At 45.4% G+C, this 19597-nt stretch overlaps 1 protein-coding gene across 3 annotated transcripts in view; it reads right to left on the minus strand.

The window, feature by feature from the left end:
• Positions 1-1076: 1076 nt before the first annotated feature.
• Cdc2rk (cyclin-dependent kinase 10) overlaps positions 1077-19597 on the minus strand; it is a 61018-nt gene continuing 42497 nt past the window's right edge. Inside the window, exons 15-16 of one of the 3 annotated variants that reach the window (XM_075878167.1) lie at positions 1661-1712; positions 1077-1569 (exon numbers count right to left, since the gene is read on the minus strand). In XM_075878167.1, coding sequence (XP_075734282.1) covers positions 1390-1569; positions 1661-1712 — 232 coding nt within the window. In that variant the 3' untranslated portion in view covers positions 1077-1389. Of the gene's footprint in view, positions 1570-1660; positions 1713-19597 lie in introns of those variants that run through there. The other 2 variants (XM_075878168.1, XR_012887088.1) reach the window with 2 other exon arrangements.

Consider the following 19597-nt stretch of genomic DNA (forward strand, 5'->3'; position numbering starts at 1 on the left):
GAAAATGTACACAGTTCATTTTCTTTTCTGGTATAGGCAAACCTCCCATTGTTTGGCTGGTCATTCCCATGTTGCATTCATTTACTTAGTCTGCTCAATCGAGCAAGTACATGTCTTATTTTCTCAATACTTTGACTGACTGACAATACTGAATCAATATCAACAATATCAAAAATCAATCAACAATACTGCCCTACAACCTTAATGGTGACTAGTAACATTCCAATATTGCAGCTAAGGTGGAAAATTCTCAGGCATTTCTCAGGCTTAAATTCTTGTTCTTACTGAAAAATATTCGTTTCTCTCTCAACCCTCACCCTTTCATACGTTCGTTCGAAGCACGGCAAACAAGGCATCGCCATACTTAATTCTCAATGCCTTTTAGTACAAAAACTAACTTTCTTCAGTATTCATTTTCTCCATGTACAATAACAGACTGTAATAATTTGCCTGGTGAACTTCTGTCCAACATTGACGCTATTCCACCATTAAGGTGCCAAGTGTATCGTCTTTTTTTTTGTCTTGTTTAGAACTTGTATATGCTATGTATACATGTAAACATTTGTATTGCTCTCCTTAATTTGTTCTGTACTTGCAATTTTGCTTTCCTTTTTATTACATTTTTCTACTTTGTTTCTACAAAGCCCCTCATGCTTGGGACCCTGCAGTAGGTCATAAATAAATAAAATAGCTAGAGGAGTGGCTCTGAGGTAATGCATCATATAGGCATCGAGGCACATTGAGGTAGGCATTGAGGTAGCACATAAACAGCGCTATTAACTTTATGCAAGATTTAGAAATGGGAAGAATAGGGTGTACACAATGTAGAGCAATACAGCGTAGCAATAAAGGTTATTATTGACACTATGATGGTTTTGTGAATATTTGTTTCAAGATCATATGCTAGACAATATAGATTTAAAGGTACTGTAAAGTGAAACAATAAATCCACTTAAGTTGCTGATTTGTGCTGTTAGAACAACGATTTTACCATTGTAGGTTCATCAATAGAGAAAAAAATCAAGGTCGTCGAAGCATAATTTTGAAATTTTGTGCCGAAATAATCGCACGTGACGTCGCTGATTTCAAAGTGTATTTATTTCCTGAAACTTGGTATGTTCAGCCTATGACCCCCCTCAGAGGACAATGTACTTAATTTTTACTGGTTAAGAACTACGTAGGACTGTATAGATGCTGTCAAAATAACAAAGGCCATGACATTTGGTGCAAAAATTTGAACATGGCATTGCCACCAGCATTTTATTTTTGTGCATCTTATCTCAGGAAATGCAATGATTATGGAATTGTGAAAGAGTAAGTTACTAATATAAGAAAAAAAAGTTTTTCTATTTAGTGTCCCTTTAAAAATGATTGCATGCTGTTATTTATTCATTTTACTGCAATAATATAAAAGTGAATGATGCAGCACACTAACACAAAATCGATGCTTTTAAGAACATTGTTGAGATGAGAATCAAATTCCATGCTGAAATAGCTTGTCTTCATGTCTGCAATTTCTGGGGATGTTCCACAGACCACCAGACTCAGATGAAGTCTGCAGTCTTCTTCCTGAAAAAATAAAACAAGTAAAAACATCCATGCAAATTAAACGTATGAATCACATGGTTCAATTATACATTCTTTAAAACAGCAGTCTGACCTTTGAGGCTGGGCCACAAGTGCCTGTGAAAGATTGGCAAGACCTTTTAGGGCTAAATATTGAATGAAAAAATCATGAATGAAATATAGAGTAGCAATAGTGTTTCCAATGTATCAAATGGCTGCAACACATGAAAACAGCTGAGAGAGTCTCGCTTTCTACTGGTGAGTCCAAGTCACATGCACAAATGCCTCTATAAAAACGCACTTCATTTCTCTCATATCCTTCAATATAGACCAACCAGAAAGTCCCTTTGGGGAAGGGGTTTGCTTTATAATACTTGCAAATTTTAGTATCTATCCACAAGTTATAATTGGGCCTGTTGAGAGGCACTTCATTCACAAAATAACTATACAACAGATTTAGTTCTATGCTTTGATCACATGTATTGATAGTCCCTTTTGCTGTGCAAGCCAAACCACTTTCTGTTATTGGAAATTATAAAATCAATGACAGAATCTGGGATGTTCCCAGGATGCACAGATGTATTTTCAGCATAGCTAACATAGCTGCTTAAAGGGACACTTTAAGCAAATGTTTAGTTGCAATTGATAGTCGAAAAAGCGGTCCAGAAATCTCAAAGTGCTACTTTTGTGCCAAGGAAGTGCTTGTTTCGAAATAAATGCACATAATAATGGTCTAAATCGCGTTAGTGCGCTTCAAATCACGCACGTGAAAGAGAATTCTTAGACGTCACTGCTTCCGTGCCCAACGTTGCCCGCCTTTGCTACGTGGCCGCCTACACCAATAGCAGCAGAGCGAAAGTAGCTTGAGCCACAGTAGCAACAACACCCATTGAACAATTTTCTGCAATCTCTGAGGCTATGGTTCTGCTTGCTTGGTTCAACTGGGCCACGCTAGATGGCACCACCTACTCAGCCCAACCGGCCAAAAAAATGAGTTTTTGAACCACTTGCACCATGCCCCGTAGAAACAATGCCAGGCAGTTCTCTTTTTTATAAATCAAGCAAAAATAGACAAGCAGCATCTTATTATGCCTCTTGATGCACGAAAACTTTTAAAATTGCAGCTACTTTGATTACTAGTGATTAATTGTAGTTGGATCGGAAAAGCAAATCAAAGGCACAAAAACATGTCCTAAATTTTAGTGAATACAGGGTCGGCATCGTTGTTTTTTTTCTTCTGAAGCTCCCGTTATCTTTTTATGGAATGTGAAGGCATCGACAGGTAGCAGAAATCTTGGCCACAACCGGTTATGAGCCGCAGCTCTCTGACGTTCGTATGTCCAAGTGGGTGAAACAACTTTTACTCGGCCAAGAACGCTATTTTTGCACAGTCAAATACATAATATACAAGAACGCCTATGTTGCCCAGGAGAAGCTTTGCACTGATAATTTTATCCTCAAATTGCTGTCATCGCCAAGCGTAATAAACCACTCCCTCCGTAGACGCCGACGAGTATGGTGTTACAGTATGTGATCTTCATCATGAATGTATCAGGCAGCCGAAATACCGATTACGTATGCGATGCAATTTAGAAAAACGGTCATTACTTTTACGTACAGTTACCAATCGCAATTTTGCTTTCAAGCAGCTGGTCTTGTAAAAAAATGGCAGGTTGTTGGTGTCACTTTCAAGGCGGCTATCGCGATGAGAGTCCCACTTTCACTGATGGTATCACTCGCGCACAACTTCTCGGTGATTACATGTGCGGGAAACAAAATATTTTACGATGCACCACTGTCCTTGCTTCTACCTGCCCGATGAATACATATGGCCTAACGAACATGCATTAATGCTCGCCCATAAGCTTCGATGTGAACTTGCTGCAACTGAAATTGCTAAACAGTGTAAGCTTCCTATTAAAAATGCAAACAATCTTCAACATAATATTTTTATGTCTTAATTTTAGATTTTTCTTTACGCTACACAGTATATAAAAGTTAGCGTTTGTGAACCACATGCCGAAGCGCTGTGAAAAAGCACGTGCTTGGGCTTCGTAGCCTTGGCTGTGCTGCCGCAGAAAGTTGTTGCTGAGTATAAGCTCTAAGCACCCCTTTTCCTTAATGAACTTTTTCAATGGACCACAATTTCACCATGTGATACAGTTACAGTCTGTTTCACACTTAGGGGAAATCTCTGAGTGAATGGCACCGTGGTGCACCATCCCTGCAGTTGCACACCAGCAGCAGCACGCACGTGTGCAGACACTTGAGGGGTGTAGTGCTGAACCGCATTATCTGCTACGGGGGCGCCAGCTGGGTGCATTGTCGGGCAGCGCATGTATTTCACTATTACTGCGGGAACTGGGCCGATACTCTGTATTAAATATTGTGTAACGTCAACTTCTCAGCATTTATTGGCGATAATAGGGCTCTAGAAACAGCATACTTTGTTTGCTTTCGGAAACTATGTGGAACTGAGTGAATTCACATATATTTTTTCACTGTGTTTGCACGAGGCACACTACACATTGTACATGGTCTTTATTTGAAGCTAAACAAAACAAAGCACTGTTGTATGGACATGTGGGTTTAACACAATAAAACGAATGGGAACTAATTCAGGAATACTTTAGGCTAACACAACAATGTGAACGTGCCTCTTCTCAACGACATTTCATTACATCAAGCAGGACTCGCTCGCCGGAGTTGAAATGCATGCGTCAAGCTTTTAATGTCACTTAAGAACTCGTCAGGTCCCTAGTGGCAGCCATGATGGCATCAATTCACAATTTTTTTAATGAAATTCCAGGATCGGCAATTACCTAAAGCACTATTTCTATCTTGAAGACCTTCAAGGCACCACGGTGTGAGAATGATAATAATAAAGCTTAATTGAAATCTAATTTATAAACCCAAATTTACTGTGCTTTTAGTTTTTCTGAAAAATTTAGTTGTCCCCGTCTGCTTTCACCAAACTAAACACATCACAGTCAATGTCTGAATCAGCCCAATCAGTAAATTCACAAACAAAAGAACAAAATCAAAAGATGCCATTGGTCTTACAAAAAACCAGTAATCATTAAGTTGCTGCCATACGATCTGCCATGTTCACAGGCCAGCCAGAGTGTGCAGCAAGCTTTAGCAATAAGTGCTGCACTGTTTTGGAGCTTCACTTACAGCCTCAGATGCCTATACGAACACTTAGCTCAGCATTACATTTTATGAAGATTTCATTTGCGAGTATCTTTGAGTAAGACTAGAAGCAAGGCAGTATTCATGATAGGGCATCACAGGATGTCTGACAGTTATGGAATTAAGCAGTTGGGGCATAGTTACTCAGTTTTTCAGACCATGGTGTGAAATCACTAGGCTTGTGAAAACAGTGAATTGTAGGTTCGAAGCAAATTTGAAGCGAGCAGTGATTAGGTTCGAATAGTCTTGATCGAATTCAACGTGTATATATCATATATTATAAAGAAAAATGAGCACATTTGTGATGAACCAACTAACCTGTACAATATTGTTTTTAAAATTGAAACAAGGCCTGTGCAAATGCCATTCTTCTTGGTTCAAAGGAAGTGGAAACAACTTTCAATAGTAGCCGCATTTGACTTTTGATAGAATGCAAGTTATAACCTGTAAAATATGATATGTTTTAAAATTTACTATAATCAGATCATATAAGATAGTATAACAAGAATATAAACTTAAAAATGATGAATTGATGAGAGGGTAATATGGTCACTAAACGCTGAAGTCAAGCTCCGTGACAGTGCAGATTTTATTTTATTTTTCTGAATAGATGTTTTCATGACTTAGCACCTCTACTGCAGTGAAACCAGCTTTACAGGAAATTACATGCGGACTAACACGCATTTGAAATGTAAATTTACAATAAGTTAAATTCAAATCGAAGCGAATTCGAAAACCTTATTATTTGTTTGTATATTCGAGGCATTCGAATATTTGCACAAGCCTAGAAATCGCTAAGGTCAAGTATGTTGGAAGACCGTAGCATTTTCACTTCAAAGGTGGATGCACACAAGTCCGCACCAAGGGGCGCCAACTTCATATTGATGCCATAAGCTGGATGATCGGTAACACCATTGTCAGAAAAAATCACTGAGCACATGAATGGGCCTACTTCTGATTAATTGGCTGCCGTGGTTCCGTCCACTATGTCGGGCTTCTCCAGCCTTCTTCACTTGTCAGAACGGCATAATGGAGCCAGCATTTGATTCAACATGCTCCCGTGAGAATAATTTAAAAATAATTCTGTTGAGTCATTACCATAATGTCAAATACATCCCATAACTTTCATTAACAGTGTTTAAAGATAAAATAAAGTATATTTGACAGAGATCTGGGTGGCTGGGTAAAATTATTTGAATAAACAGACTGACTAGCCACATTTTATCTGTGGTTCTTAATGTTAAGAACTAAAGACTAAACATGGCTGTACAGTCTATTTGTATCAATGGTGTTGCATGGAACAGTCTGGTTGACTAAACTTATGATTTTATGAATCGTTATACTACTAGTGCAGAGATTAAACAGTCACTAGTGATTATAACAACAGGCACGTTACATGCCACATAGAAGTGGCATAATTTAATTGCTTTGACTGAACTGCTGCTATCGCCTAAAGCATGAAGATGCAGAAAAAAAAGTCGCATGTTATCTTTAACGACCTTAACCAATATAAATTGATGTTTTCTTGTCACACTTACTTGAATTCATGTGTAAATAAATAAAAAAAGAAAAGTGTAATAATTTGATAACCATTAATGTTAAGGGGACCTAGCCTTGGAGTCGCGAAATTTGGCAAAAAAAATCGACTTTTCAAAAAATCACATTTTCACATTCTGTGACTTTCCTAACTTCAAAATATCGTCCTTGAAAACGATGCGAAAATGATGTAATGAATTTTCATCGAAGCAAAGGTGGCGATGTATTTCTCCGAAATAGCAAAAAAAACTACGTTTTTTGAGTCTCAATACCTCTGCAATATAGTGAACTTTTCTAGTTCACTATACTCTCTAGGAAGGCCAATAAAAGTTGCAGTGACATGACACCAGATCTGTAGTGAGCGTAAGTGTGTGCAGGTTTACCCTCCAGGGAGAACTAAGGTTCATCGCTGCACCCCCTCCCTAAGTTGCAGTGCCCCCTTCCTATTATGTCAATGTGTGGGGTTGTGTTTGCACACGCCCCTCCCCTCCTAGGTGACTATGGGAATGGTTGCCCCCTTACCCCGTCCCTACTTGCAGTGAGGGGAGTAACCTTAGAAGATCTCTGCCCCATACGTAATGGCAAAGCATCGCGGCTGCTAGGCGTTTGTTTTGCAGGTGCTTTTGCAGCACATGTATGCGAGAAAGTCAGCGAGAGCAGACGACAATCCACCCGACGTGCGTCACAGCCTTGTGTGGTCACGTGGCCAAGGTACGCTGCAACATCACAGCCCCATTCTGTGCCCAGAAACTGAAACCGAAAACAGTCCCCATGAGAAAGGTGATATTAATTTATTTAGATAGAATAAATTAATTTGATGCATGTATCACGCTTACCGGAGCTATAAGAAACGCCTGCAGTAAAGAACGCGCAAGCCTCAAAAATGGTGGCACTACTCCTTTAACGTACTTTGAAACGTGTGAATGGGTAAAAGTTACACGGAATAACATTGTACTAGATGTAACGAAAGAAAAGCAGCGTACTTCTTTTTTCATGTTTTGTTGGGCTGACATTATCCCTTAGGATAGTGTCAGTCTGTATCCATGCCTTTCGCACGCCTTGGTCAGTCGAAAATCCAAATACGCACACCCGCGACCCATATTCATGGTTTCCATGGAAATGTGGGCACAACACTTGCTTGGAATCGCAGCGCTCGCAGTCTGGTCCCTCACCAACGAACACGAGCATAAACACAAGCAGCACACATCACAACTATGAAGAGCCTGACAGCAGACAGCAAATGATGCAAAATTAGTTTTTTCTCTTGCTGTTTACAACAGCAAGCTCAACATGGGATGTCCGCTAGCTTGTGAAGAGTCCGATACATGCCCAGCGTCAAAGCGCGGTAATGCTGCAGGGACTCAAACGCTGATGTGAACGCGCCACCGAATGCCGGCGTCGGTTGCCTTATGCGCTGTGATGGTGCGCAATATTACCAGTGTTGTCGCCCCGTTGATGTATGCGGTAGAGCTCCCAGGCCTTGACCAAGCTTCTTTAGGTGGCGTTTACTCAACGTGCCAAACTCACGCATATACTCATGCACACGCACTGAATGACTCCCGGGATACCCAGAGAACACGCTGCCAGTGCGTGCTCGCGCACATGGAAAGGCGCAATGGTGCCGCGAGAAATCCTAGCGGCCGCCCGTGTCTTATTGGGCCGCCGAGACAGCAGCCGCAACCTGCCGGTCATGCCACTAGAGTATATTCTAGTCCACTATACACCGCAACATGGAAGAAGGAATAAACTTAGGAGAGGCGGCTACGTCACATTTTGTGAAACCAGAAGTAGAGAAAACTAGAGGACTCCTCCTCTCAATTGCGGGTGCACAACAGCAGCTTGTGCTTGCGCAACGGGCGCCAGCGAGAAGTAGACGAGCCGATTTCAGACGCGTCAGGAGGCACCGCCTCCACCATCTGATAGACAAGCTGGAAAAGCGAAGTTTTTGTGCTGATTATGAGCAAACGTGCTGCGATACTCGCTTGGGGAGTGCCTGTGTGCCGTTCGCAATCTCATCACGGCTCAGATTATGGATCTACAATAAACTTGCAGCTTTGCATTTTGTGTTTAATCCACTGAATGCAAGAAAGAAACGGCGCGAATTGGTCGGATAATCGCCACAATAGAACATAATGTAACAGTGAAATGTTATTTAATTTTTCTTGCTATTTAGTCAGATGGAGTACCTCCGAATCACTCTTTGCCATGTGTGTCACTATACATGCCCACCAGTATCGCTCGCAGCAGCATGCAGGTCGGCAGACTGCTACCATATCGAAAAAACTTGACCAAATATCAGGTTACCATGTGCAAAACGTTAACAGGAAGTGATAATTCAAACAATAAATCACTTTGTGTGTCAAGCACGTCTGATTCTTGACTCTGCAAGCTCCGGTGAGTGCAGTGGGCCACGTACTGCTTTCTGATGGTTGTTACCGTTGTACAAGAAATGGCTCACCGCCGCCTCTCGCATTAGGAGCCATAGACGCTGCCATTCTCGTCTTGGAATTACAGGCTTTCTTCACTGAGGCACGCAAGCCCACTGCTTAAGGAAAACAGCGAAGCTGCAGCGCCAATCATTCACGAGTTTTGAAAATGTTTCATCATTTTTTTAAGTGCAACAGCTGCATAAAAATGCACATTCATAACTCCAACCGGCTATGAACAACACGGTCATACGAGTGGTGATGCAGACGACACGAGACGCCAGCGTGCCCACCTTGTCCCACAACCCCCCTGTAAAAGCACGAGACTTCCACCACACTTTTTGCTCTGCAGCTCCATTGCGAGGGCCTCTCCTTAGCGCTGCTATCTTTGTCGCTATAGATAGTGCGATTTTTCATCTCCAAATCTGCTGCCACCACCGGCTGAACCAGGCAAAAGCAAGTGCACAGCAAGCAAAAAAATATCACGAAGATTTCCGATTGGCGGCGCGAGCCACGTGACTGTACGGCGGCTCCGAAATAGTCCAAGTGCGGTCGCTTGTAGCAATAGGCGCAAAGGTCGTCTTCTCTATGCACTTACGGGCTGCTTGCTTCGCGTGCTTGCAACTCATCGCGACATGGTTTCGGGATCGCATCTTGCTGCAACAACAGTTGGTGTTCTAAAGAAAAAAAAACGTCAAGCTCGGTTGAAATCGATTACCCCGTGCAATCATGGACCAGTGATCATTCAGGAAGAAACGCAAGACTTCGCTACGATTTGTTGCTCGTAAGCCGAAGTCGCCAATCGTGAACGAGAAATTCAGTCCAGCGACTTCTGCAAGGAGCGACAGGTGGCGCATGACACGACAAGAACTCGCAGCCGAGCACAAGCATGCATGCAGCATTGTCCGCGAACATCAACGAAACGGTTGATGTGCTTCAGGAGCAGTGCTCTGCGTCAGAAGAAACATCCATCTGTTGTGACGCGCACGCCCGGGGATGTAGACATGCCAGATGCTGAGCCAAGTACTTCGCATGAGGATGCAAAGCCGTCTACCAGCACCACTAGTTACACGATTCGGGCCCAATTAGAGCCTCGTTTCGTGTCAGCAGAGGCATTTCGCGAACGCGCTGCGACTGTCCAGAAGTCCCTATGCGCAGTGTTTGCGACGGAGCGCAAAAGGTCACTGATGGATCAAGGTGATGAGGGTGACGTCGAAACGAATGACGAAGATGAGTTTTTCATTATACAACGCGTGGCCCTGAATGGTCTGCTTGGCAGGGCTCTGTGCCCACAGTGCAAAGAACCGGGACTCAAGTTAAAGCATGGAACTAAGCACGGGTTAGCAGTAAAGATGGTGTTCACCTGCACTGCTTGCGGCGTAGACGTGAAAAATGCGTGGTCGTCGCCGCAAATGGGAAAACGAAAGTAATTTGAAGTCAACATTCCGGCCATGAAAGCTATAAAAACGATTGGAAAAGGATCAACTGCACTCTCCAATTTTCGGTCTGTTATAATATGTCTCACATAGGAAAATTCACCACAAGACTTTTCAAAGGCACCTCAAGCGGCCTGCTGGCACAGCAGCCGCAGCAAATGTGTTTTTCGTCGCTGTGGCATGGCAACCGTTCACGAAGTGTACCATAAAATGAAGGGAACACCCACCAAAAATGTCACGGTGGTGTACAATGAGACGTGAACGACATGCGGCAACATGTCCCACATCGGCCTGGGCACAGTCATTGAATTCTGCACCCAACTAGTGATCGACAGTCTTGTTCTGTCAAATTACTGTCATGGATGTGCTGTGGTCCCCAAAGAAGGTAAAGACGGCTACAGCGACTGGAAGGAAGGGCATGTTTGCCAGCAAAACACAGAGGCAAACTCAGGCCAAATGGAAGTCCAAATATGACCTGCGCTACACGAGCATAGTTTGCGATGTTGACAGCCGCACTTTCTTAGCTCTGTGTGAGGATAAGACTTACGGTTTTGTACCACTCAAAAAAGATTGTATCAATCACGTTAAAATGAGGATGGGCACAACCCTGCGTGCCATTCTCAGAAAGAGCAAGAAGGACCAACCTATTGACAGAAAAGGTGGCCTCACACAATTGATCAAGCAATTGATGGACAATTATGGCCCAGCCCTAAAGCAGCATGCCGAAGTGGAAGATATGCAGCAAGTGGTCATGGCTACATTTCACAACACCACCTCGATGACCAGGATCCACACCATGAACTTTGCCCACTACGACTCGATAGCTGGTGCAGACATGGGCTGCAGAAGGTAAAGGTGAAGCACAGCCACCCATAAATACCACCTGAAACGACACATTGCTGCTGCCCTGCTGCCTGTGTACCAGCAACTTTTGTATACACAGCTTCTTGAACGGTGTCAGGAGAAAAAAACTGAGAATGCTGCCAAAAGCCTGCACTCAGTTATTTGGTCCATTATGCCGAAAGAAGAGCACGCTTCACTGATAGCTACAGAAACTGCAGTCAGTGAAGCTATTTTCAGGTGTAATGAAGGAAACCTCGACGCCTCACCCAGCTTTGCACCTCTCTCGGCCTTCATCCTGGACGCTATGCATGCTGCAGAGCAGCTGAAAAAGACGCCATGTGAAAAAGAAAAAAAGGCTGCAAAAGCTCACCAGGCTAAAAAAGAGCAGATGGCCAAGCGATGCCGCACTGCTAAGGACAACCCTGGTGCTTATTAAGCATGTAAACATGATGCAGAACTTCAAGCCTCGTTTTCTCAATACTATTTTTTTTTTGCATGTTGCTCGGCTCGTGGAGTAGTTATCTTGGCAACTACTTGACAGATTTTGATTCCGTTTGTTTTGTAACGCTCCTTGAACTGTGCTCTAGGGGGCTGCGTGTTGTTTTTCAAATTTAGGCATTTAAAATTTTTTGGCACGGCTTCTTGTTCAACACTAAAACTAGAATTTTTAGTGTTGCAAAAAAATAATTTTGAAAATGCAGCCTTTTTCAGCATACATTTACCTCAACACACAGTGTTTACTAATTTTTTATGTCATTTATTAAACTCTCCAATGTTATTTTTTAAACTCTCCAACCACTCCACGAGGTTCAATAATGAAATTATTTGTCTCACAAGAAGTTTTTGTGATATCACTTTGAAGTTGGAATGGAAGCATTGTGAGGTCATTCTTGGTCCCTGTGGCAATTTTCATCAAGATCTAACAAGAAACAAAAAGTTCATTCCAAAAGGCACGTCCCCTCTTACTGATTACTAACCTTAGAAAAGTCAAAGTGACACACAAAAGTAACTTAGATAGATAAATTATCATTTAAGAGTTCTACAGTGGTTAATTTCACAGTCTAGGTTCATTCTTAGTTGGGAAATAGTCACTACTTTTTTAAATCCAATTTTTAACTACAATTCCAACACATCAGTATGATTTCACAAACTTCAAAATATTTGTTACCTTAATTTGGCTACAATGGATCGATTCAGGAGCATTTATTTATTTATTTATTTATTTATTTATTTATTTATTGTACCCTCAGGGCCCGAGGGCATTACAGAGGGGAGTGGAGATCTACATAACGGAAGCAATGTAAAACAGCAAGGAAAAAACTCAGAGCAGATAATTAAGTGAAATAAAGTAGGCATAAATGACAACAATTTAATAAGTAAAAACGTATACTAACAATAGTAACCTTTAATATACACACAGATCTACTACATATTGCCACCTGGTGTTCTGTGCCAGTGAACAGTGGGTCAGTTCTGTGCCGGTGAACGAGGAAGACGAAGACGAGGAACCCGTGCCAGCGGAGACGTTCTTCTTGGTCTCTGAGATTTTTTGACAGTCGCATCTCTTTATACATTCCTTCGAGCTCTTAGCACGTGACAACTGGTGGAGGTGCTGGGTACCCTATGCACCGAACCCCTCCTGTACAAGAAGCTCCAGCCCCATACCGGTGGTTACGCCTGTTCACCGTGCTAGCCGCAGGATCCGTGGACTGGACCCTGAGTTCGGACTTCTCTCGGAAGGGATGACGGCCCCAACTATTCCAGGCAGCGCCGTCCCAAGCGGCTCCAACCCAGCCGGTATGGAAGGCGCAACGCCATCGCAATATACACTGTTCAAACCAAAAACGTCGAATCCCTTTCATGGTGCTGTCCATTAGGATGTTGAAGATTGGCTACTCCACTATGACTTCGTTGCCGCTCATAACATGTGGGATGACACAGACAAGCTCCGACATGTCTACTTCAGTTTGAATGACGGGGCACGGGTTTGGTACGAAAACCGGGCAGGTGTGTTCACGTCATGGGTGAACTTCAAACGCCGGCTTCTTGAAACGTATGCAAGTCCCGATCGCCGAGAGCGAGCCGAACGTGAACTCCAGTGCCGTATGCAAATGCCAAATGAAGGCGTAGCAATGTATGTTGAGGACATGACGAGTCTTTTTCGACGAGCCGACCCTCACATGCCGGAAGAGAAGAAGGTGCGTTACCTGATGCGTGGAGTGAAGGAGCAGTTGTTCGGTGGTCTTGTACGCAGCCCCCCCATTACTACGTCAGAGTTTCTTGCTGAAGCCGTCCTGATTGAAAGCACGCTTCGGCAACGGACCCAGACGTACGAGCGACAAGTGAACTTTGCTTCTGCTACGGACTACATGGGTGGTCTTGGGGCCCACGTCGACTTCTTCCGTGAGCTCATACGCTCCCTAATTCGCGAAGAACTGCAGAAGTTTTCTGCACCCTCAGCACCCACTGTCAGTTCTTTGTCCGGCATCGTCCGAGATGAAGTTCAGCAGGCACTACGAGAACCGTCCTGTCAGACAGAGCCGCGGCCCTTAAATGACTTCCCTCGCATGTCGTATGCGCAAACTCTCCTCCAGCCAGCACCACCTTTGGCTCCCCTTCCCACCGCGGCCCCTGCCATGCTTCCGGCAGACCAAACTCTGCGCCAACCTGCACAACATTTCACTCCGCCTTATACCACAGCCCCAGCCATGCTTCAGGCAGTCCAAGCGTGCCCGTACCTCAGTGACCGCCAACCGATTCCGCGAAAATCAGACGTGTGGCGGGCCCCCGATCGACGTCCGCTTTGCTATCACTGTGGTGAACCTGGGCACATCTACCGACAGTGCACTTATCGACAGCTGGGACTTCGTGGTTTTTCGGCCAACTCCCCACCTCCTAGGTTCGGCCAGCGGCCTCCGGAAATCGCTGACTACGTTGCTCAGCAGCGCGGATCGACATCTCGGCACCACTCACGGTCTCCACCACCGCGGCGGTTCTCGCCGAATCATCGCACCTATGCGGGCGTGGCGCAGGGCCGGTCACCTAGCCCGCGTCGGGAAAACTAGCCTCAGCGACCTTCAGGGGCAAGGCCGCTCACACTGGTCATGCTCAAGGCCCCCTATCGACGCGGACTGAAGATACCGACGATACATCGACGACACCACCGGCTGATTGCGGAAGAGTGTCCTTAGATATTCCTGTTCTGCTAGATGGTCGCGAAGTCAGCGCTTTAGTGGACACTGGTGCGGACTATTCCATAATTAGCGAAAAGCTGGCCGCCCTTCTCAAGAAAGTAACGACGCCTTGGAACCGAACGCCAATTCGTACAGCTGGCGGGTATATCGTCACGCCACTCGGTATGTGCACGGCAAGACTGCAAGTCCGCAGTTGTACATTTGTTGCTAGTTTAAGCGTTCTCCAGCAGTGTTCTCGAGACCTAATCATCGGCATGGATTTTCTCAGGGAGCATGGTGCTATAAATGACACTCGACGACGTCTAGTCACTTTCGCGACCACGAACGCCACAACAGCTTACACCGACCCCAGCCACTCCCGAGGGTCTCTTCGCGTCGTCGACGACGCTGTCACGTTACCACCCCGTGCAACTGTTGTGGTTCAGGTGGCGTGGGACGGAGTGACGCACGGTGAAGCAGTCGTAAAAAGCAATCACTTGCTTTTGCTGTCTCAGGGTGTCTGCGTAGCGAGAAGCCTTGTTGACCTTCGTGATGATCACTGCAACGTTTTTGTCACAAACTTCAGCTACAAGCACCGGCACCTTTTTCCTGGAACTGTCATCGCCTACGCCGACCCAGTCGCCAATGTTACCGAGTGTTTTGCTTCCGAGGCCATTGGCACTGCTGAAACGCCTTTCCACAGCGTCGACATCAATCCAACGCTTTCTGAAGCGAACAAGCAGCGTTTGAGCGAGCTGTTGCTGGAGTTCCACACATGCTTTGCACGTTCATCGAAGATACGTCAAACACCGATAACAAAACACCGTATTATCACCTACGACGACGCGCATCCCATACAGCAGCAGCCTTATCTTGTTTCGCCAACCGAACGGCACGCGATTCAAACGCAGGTTAAGGAAATGCTTCAGGATGGCGTGATACAGCCTTCAAGCAGCCCTTGGTCATCACCAGTCGTTCTTGTGAAAAAGAAAGATGGCACGCTTCGCTTTTGTGTCGACTACAGAAAGTTGAACAATGTCACAAAGAAAGACGTGTACCCGTTGCCCAGAGTCGATGATTCTCTGGACAAGCTGCGACGTGCGAAGTATTTTTCGTTCGTCGACTTGAAGAGTGGTTATTGGCAAATAGAGGTCGATGAACGTGACCGGGAAAAGACCGCTTTTGTAACGCCGGATGGACTTTATGAATTCAAAGTGCTCCCTTTCGGCCTCTGTTCCGCTCCAGCCACATTCCAGCGAATGATGGACACCGTCCTGGCAGACCTCAAGTGGAAAAGCTATCTCGTCTACCTCGATGATGTCGTTGTGTTTTTAGAAACGTTTGACGAACATCTTCGTCGCCTTCGGAATGTGCTCGAAGCCATTAGATCGGCCTATCTCACACTCAAGCCTGAGAAATGTCATTTCGGCTACGAAGAATTAAAGTTTCTTGGTCACGTCGTGAGCGCCGTTGGTGTTCGGCCCGATCCTGACAAAACTGATGCCGTCACCGCTTTTCCACCTCCAACAGGCAAGAAAAGTCTTCGACGGTTTCTGGGTCTGTGCGCGTATTACCGGCGCTTTATTGAAAATTTCTCTAACATTGCGGAGCCACTATTACGCCTCACGCGTGATGATACACCATTTGTCTGGGCTGACGACCAGCAGACTGCCTTTGCGGAACTACAGCACCGGCTCTCTTCCCCACCTGTGCTCGGCCACTTCGATAAAGATGCCGACACTGAAGTACACACTCATGCCAGCAATATCGGTCTTGGAGCTGTTTTGGTACAAAGACAAGATGGCATTGAACGGGTAATAGCCTACGCAAGTTGCACACTGTCTCGCGCGGAATCTAACTATTCCACATCAGAAAAAGAATGTCTCGCGGTCATTTGGGCAATAACAAAGTTTAGGCCATATCTCTATGGAAGACCATTTAAAGTGGTGACTGACCATCATGCTTTGTGCTGGTTGACCAATCTACGAGACTCTTCAGGACGATTAGCACGATGGAGTCTACGCCTACAGGAATTTGATGTCACCATCGTGTACAAGTCAGGCAAAAAGCACGAAGACGCCGACACGCTATCACGAGCACCTCTTCAATCCGCCAGTACTAGCGCAGAAGAGGACGGCGCTTTCGTGGCAACTGTCAGCGGACCGGATCTGATGTCTCATCAACGAAATGACGCCGATCTAAGAATGATTATAGATCATTTAGAAGGTGGCACCGTGCCCATTCCTCGTCCAATGTCGCGAACGTTGCCATCATTTTGCCTACGAAATGGCGTCTTATACAAAAGGAACGCCGGTGCTGGTGACAGATCTCATCTTCTCGTCGTGCCTAAAGCCCTCCGCGATGACGTCTTATTAGCTTGCCACGACGAGCCCACATCTGGCCATCTAGGCTACTCGAGAACTATGGATCGGGTGCGGCAACTCTACTACTGGCCTAAAATGTCTGCCTGTGTCAAACGCTACGTGAAGGGATGCCGTGAATGCCAGCGTCGCAAGACACCACATTTAAAGCCTGCAGGTCATCTACAACCGATCGATCCACCACGTACACCGTTTGAACAAGTGGGGATGGACCTCCTAGGCCCGTTTCCTTTGTCTTCTTCTGGCAACAAATGGATTATTGTCGCAACCGATTATTTGACGCGTTACGCTGAGACGAAGGCGTTGCCACGAGGGACCGCATCAGAAGTTGCCAGTATTTTTATGCATCAAATTGTGCTACGGCATGGCGCCCCGTCATATGTCATCACTGATCGAGGGACATCGTTCACAGCGAAACTTTTGGATGATATTTTCAGGTTGAGTTACACAACCCATCGAAAGACCACTGCGTATCACCCTCAGAGTAATGGTTTAACAGAAAGGCTAAACAAAACGCTAGCTGACATGATCTCTATGTACGTGGATGTGCAGCACAAAACGTGGGACGACATCCTGCCGTACGTAACATTCGCGTATAACACTGCAACGCAGGAAACTACACGCTTCACGCCATTCCGACTCGTTTATGGTCGAGATGTTAGAACTATGCTGGACGCCATGATTCCATATGAGGACATCGACAAGCTCGACCAATTAGCCCCCGACATCAATGAGTACATTCAGCGCGCTGAGGAAGCACGTCAACTGGCCCGTGTGCACATCTGAACTCAACAGTGTGCAGATGCACGGCGGTACAACATCCACTATCGAGAAGTTAATTATGAACCTGGTGACCAAGTTTGGGTTTGGACACCCATTAGGCGGCGAGGTCTCAGTGAGAAACTCTTGAGGAAGTACTTTGGACCTTACAAAGTACTCAGACGTGTGAGCGACGTGAACTACGAAGTGGTTCCAGACGGAGGCTCACCATCATCACAGCGCAGGTTACCACGTCCAGAGACTGTACACGTAGTCCGCCTAAAACCATACTTTACGCGGTGATGCGAATTTTCTTCTTGTGCCCGTGGACTCTTCGTGTGAACAGTGAATGCCGTTTATTTCCGATTGCCGGGCCCAGGATGCATTTTCTCTCGTGCACTAATTTGTTTAATGTTTTTTTGTGTTACCTACTTCGACCAACGGCTGTGCACACTTTTGTTTGAGCATCGGGTCGATGCTCTCTTGGGAGGAGGAGTAATGCCACCTGGTGTTCTGTGCCAGTGAACAGTGGGTCAGTTCTGTGCCGGTGAACGAGGAAGACGAAGACGAGCAACCCGTGCCAGCGGAGACGTCCTTCTTGGTCTCCGAGATTTTTTGACAGTCGCGTCCCTTTATACGTTCCTTCGAGCTCTTAGCACGTGACAATATATACAAACATATATATATACACACAAACATTTAGAGAAGATTAATAGTTTTACGAAACATATTTTTATCAGTTATATAAGCGATATCATGAGGAAGATCATTCCAACTGACACAAGTTCTGAGTATGAATGAGTCATGAAAACATTTGGTGTGACATGATGGAACTCCAACTTTATTGCGGTGATCAATTCGAGCTGATATGTATGATGGCCTTGTTAATAATTTCCGTTTCAGATAGCTGTTGTAATAAATTTTGTGAAAAAGACATAATGAAGCTACTGACCTGCGATGAGAAAGAGCAGCGAGGGACAAACTTAATTTCATGGCGCTTACGCTGCTTGTTCGGTAATAGTTGGAGAGTATAAACGGCAGGCACAGTTCTGCACAGCTTCTAAATTGGAAATGAGTGATTCAACGCCAGGACTCCAGACAGATGCAGAATACTCTAATTTTGAGCGAACCAGTGTTTTATAATGTAATAGTTTTATTGAACTGGATGAATGAGAGAAGTTCCTGCTGTAACGAGGGCAGTGGGCATGGAGCTCGAATATAGAAAAGGAAGAAGACTTGCTGTGATCGCAGGCTTGCGTTCAGTTAGCCCTTGCGCTCAATAAAGCTTTCGTTTGCCGAGTCAACTCCTGCTGGTTCAACACCCCGTTTCAAGTGGTGGAAGTGCTGGGTACATCTGGTCCTCACCCTAGAGCTTCGTAGCCGCACACTCCAACCACCTTCTGCGATGACTGATCCGGGACCGTCTCAGGCCGCCACTCCAGCTCTCGCACCCATACCTGTCTTCTGCGCTGGCGCTCTCCGGCAGCGCGACCCCCCCATATTTAGTGGCACAGAGGACCAAGATGTGGACAACTGGATTGCCGAGTATGAACTGGTGAGCGCGTACAATAAGTGGAACGCAGCCGATAAGCTCACAAATGTGAATTTTTACCTGACCGACGTGGCGAAACTATGGTACAGAAATCATCGAAGTGATTTCAGTACGTGGTCGGAATTGGCAAAAACCCTCTCGGAAGTCTTTGGACGTCCTGCTGTCCGCCGCCTTCGTGCTGAACAGCGCTTGCGTGGCAGAGTACAGAGAACAGATGAGACTTTCACGAGCTACATCGAAGATGTGCTCTTCCTCTGCCAGCTCATCAACCCGACTCTGGATGAGGCAGGCAAGATAAAAAACATAATGAAAGGAATCGACGATGGTGCATTCCAAATGCTTGCTGCGAAGTGTCCCCAGACAGTCGCCGAGGTGATTCAGCTCTGCCAAAGTTATGAGGAGCTGCGTAGGCAACGTGCTTCCACACGTTGCGCTGCTCAAGACACCGCGGACCTTTCATCCCTCGACTATCGCCATGACACTGCCGACCACTCTGCTTTAATGCCACTCATAAACCAATTCATACGCGAGGAGGTCGCCAGGCAGCTATCTATAATCACCAGAACTACCGAGCCGATGGCACCCTTATCGCCTTCGCTTCGTCAGGTCATTGAATCGCAAGTTGCCGAAGCATTGCCGCCAGCTCCGGCTCCACCATCTGTTACCGCATCACTAACATATGCAGCCGCTGTTGCTCGGCCACGCGCTCCATCGTCTCCGGCTATCTACGAAG

This window comes from Rhipicephalus microplus, chromosome X (assembly GCF_043290135.1).
Source record: "Rhipicephalus microplus isolate Deutch F79 chromosome X, USDA_Rmic, whole genome shotgun sequence".
Taxonomy (NCBI): domain Eukaryota; kingdom Metazoa; phylum Arthropoda; class Arachnida; order Ixodida; family Ixodidae; genus Rhipicephalus; species Rhipicephalus microplus.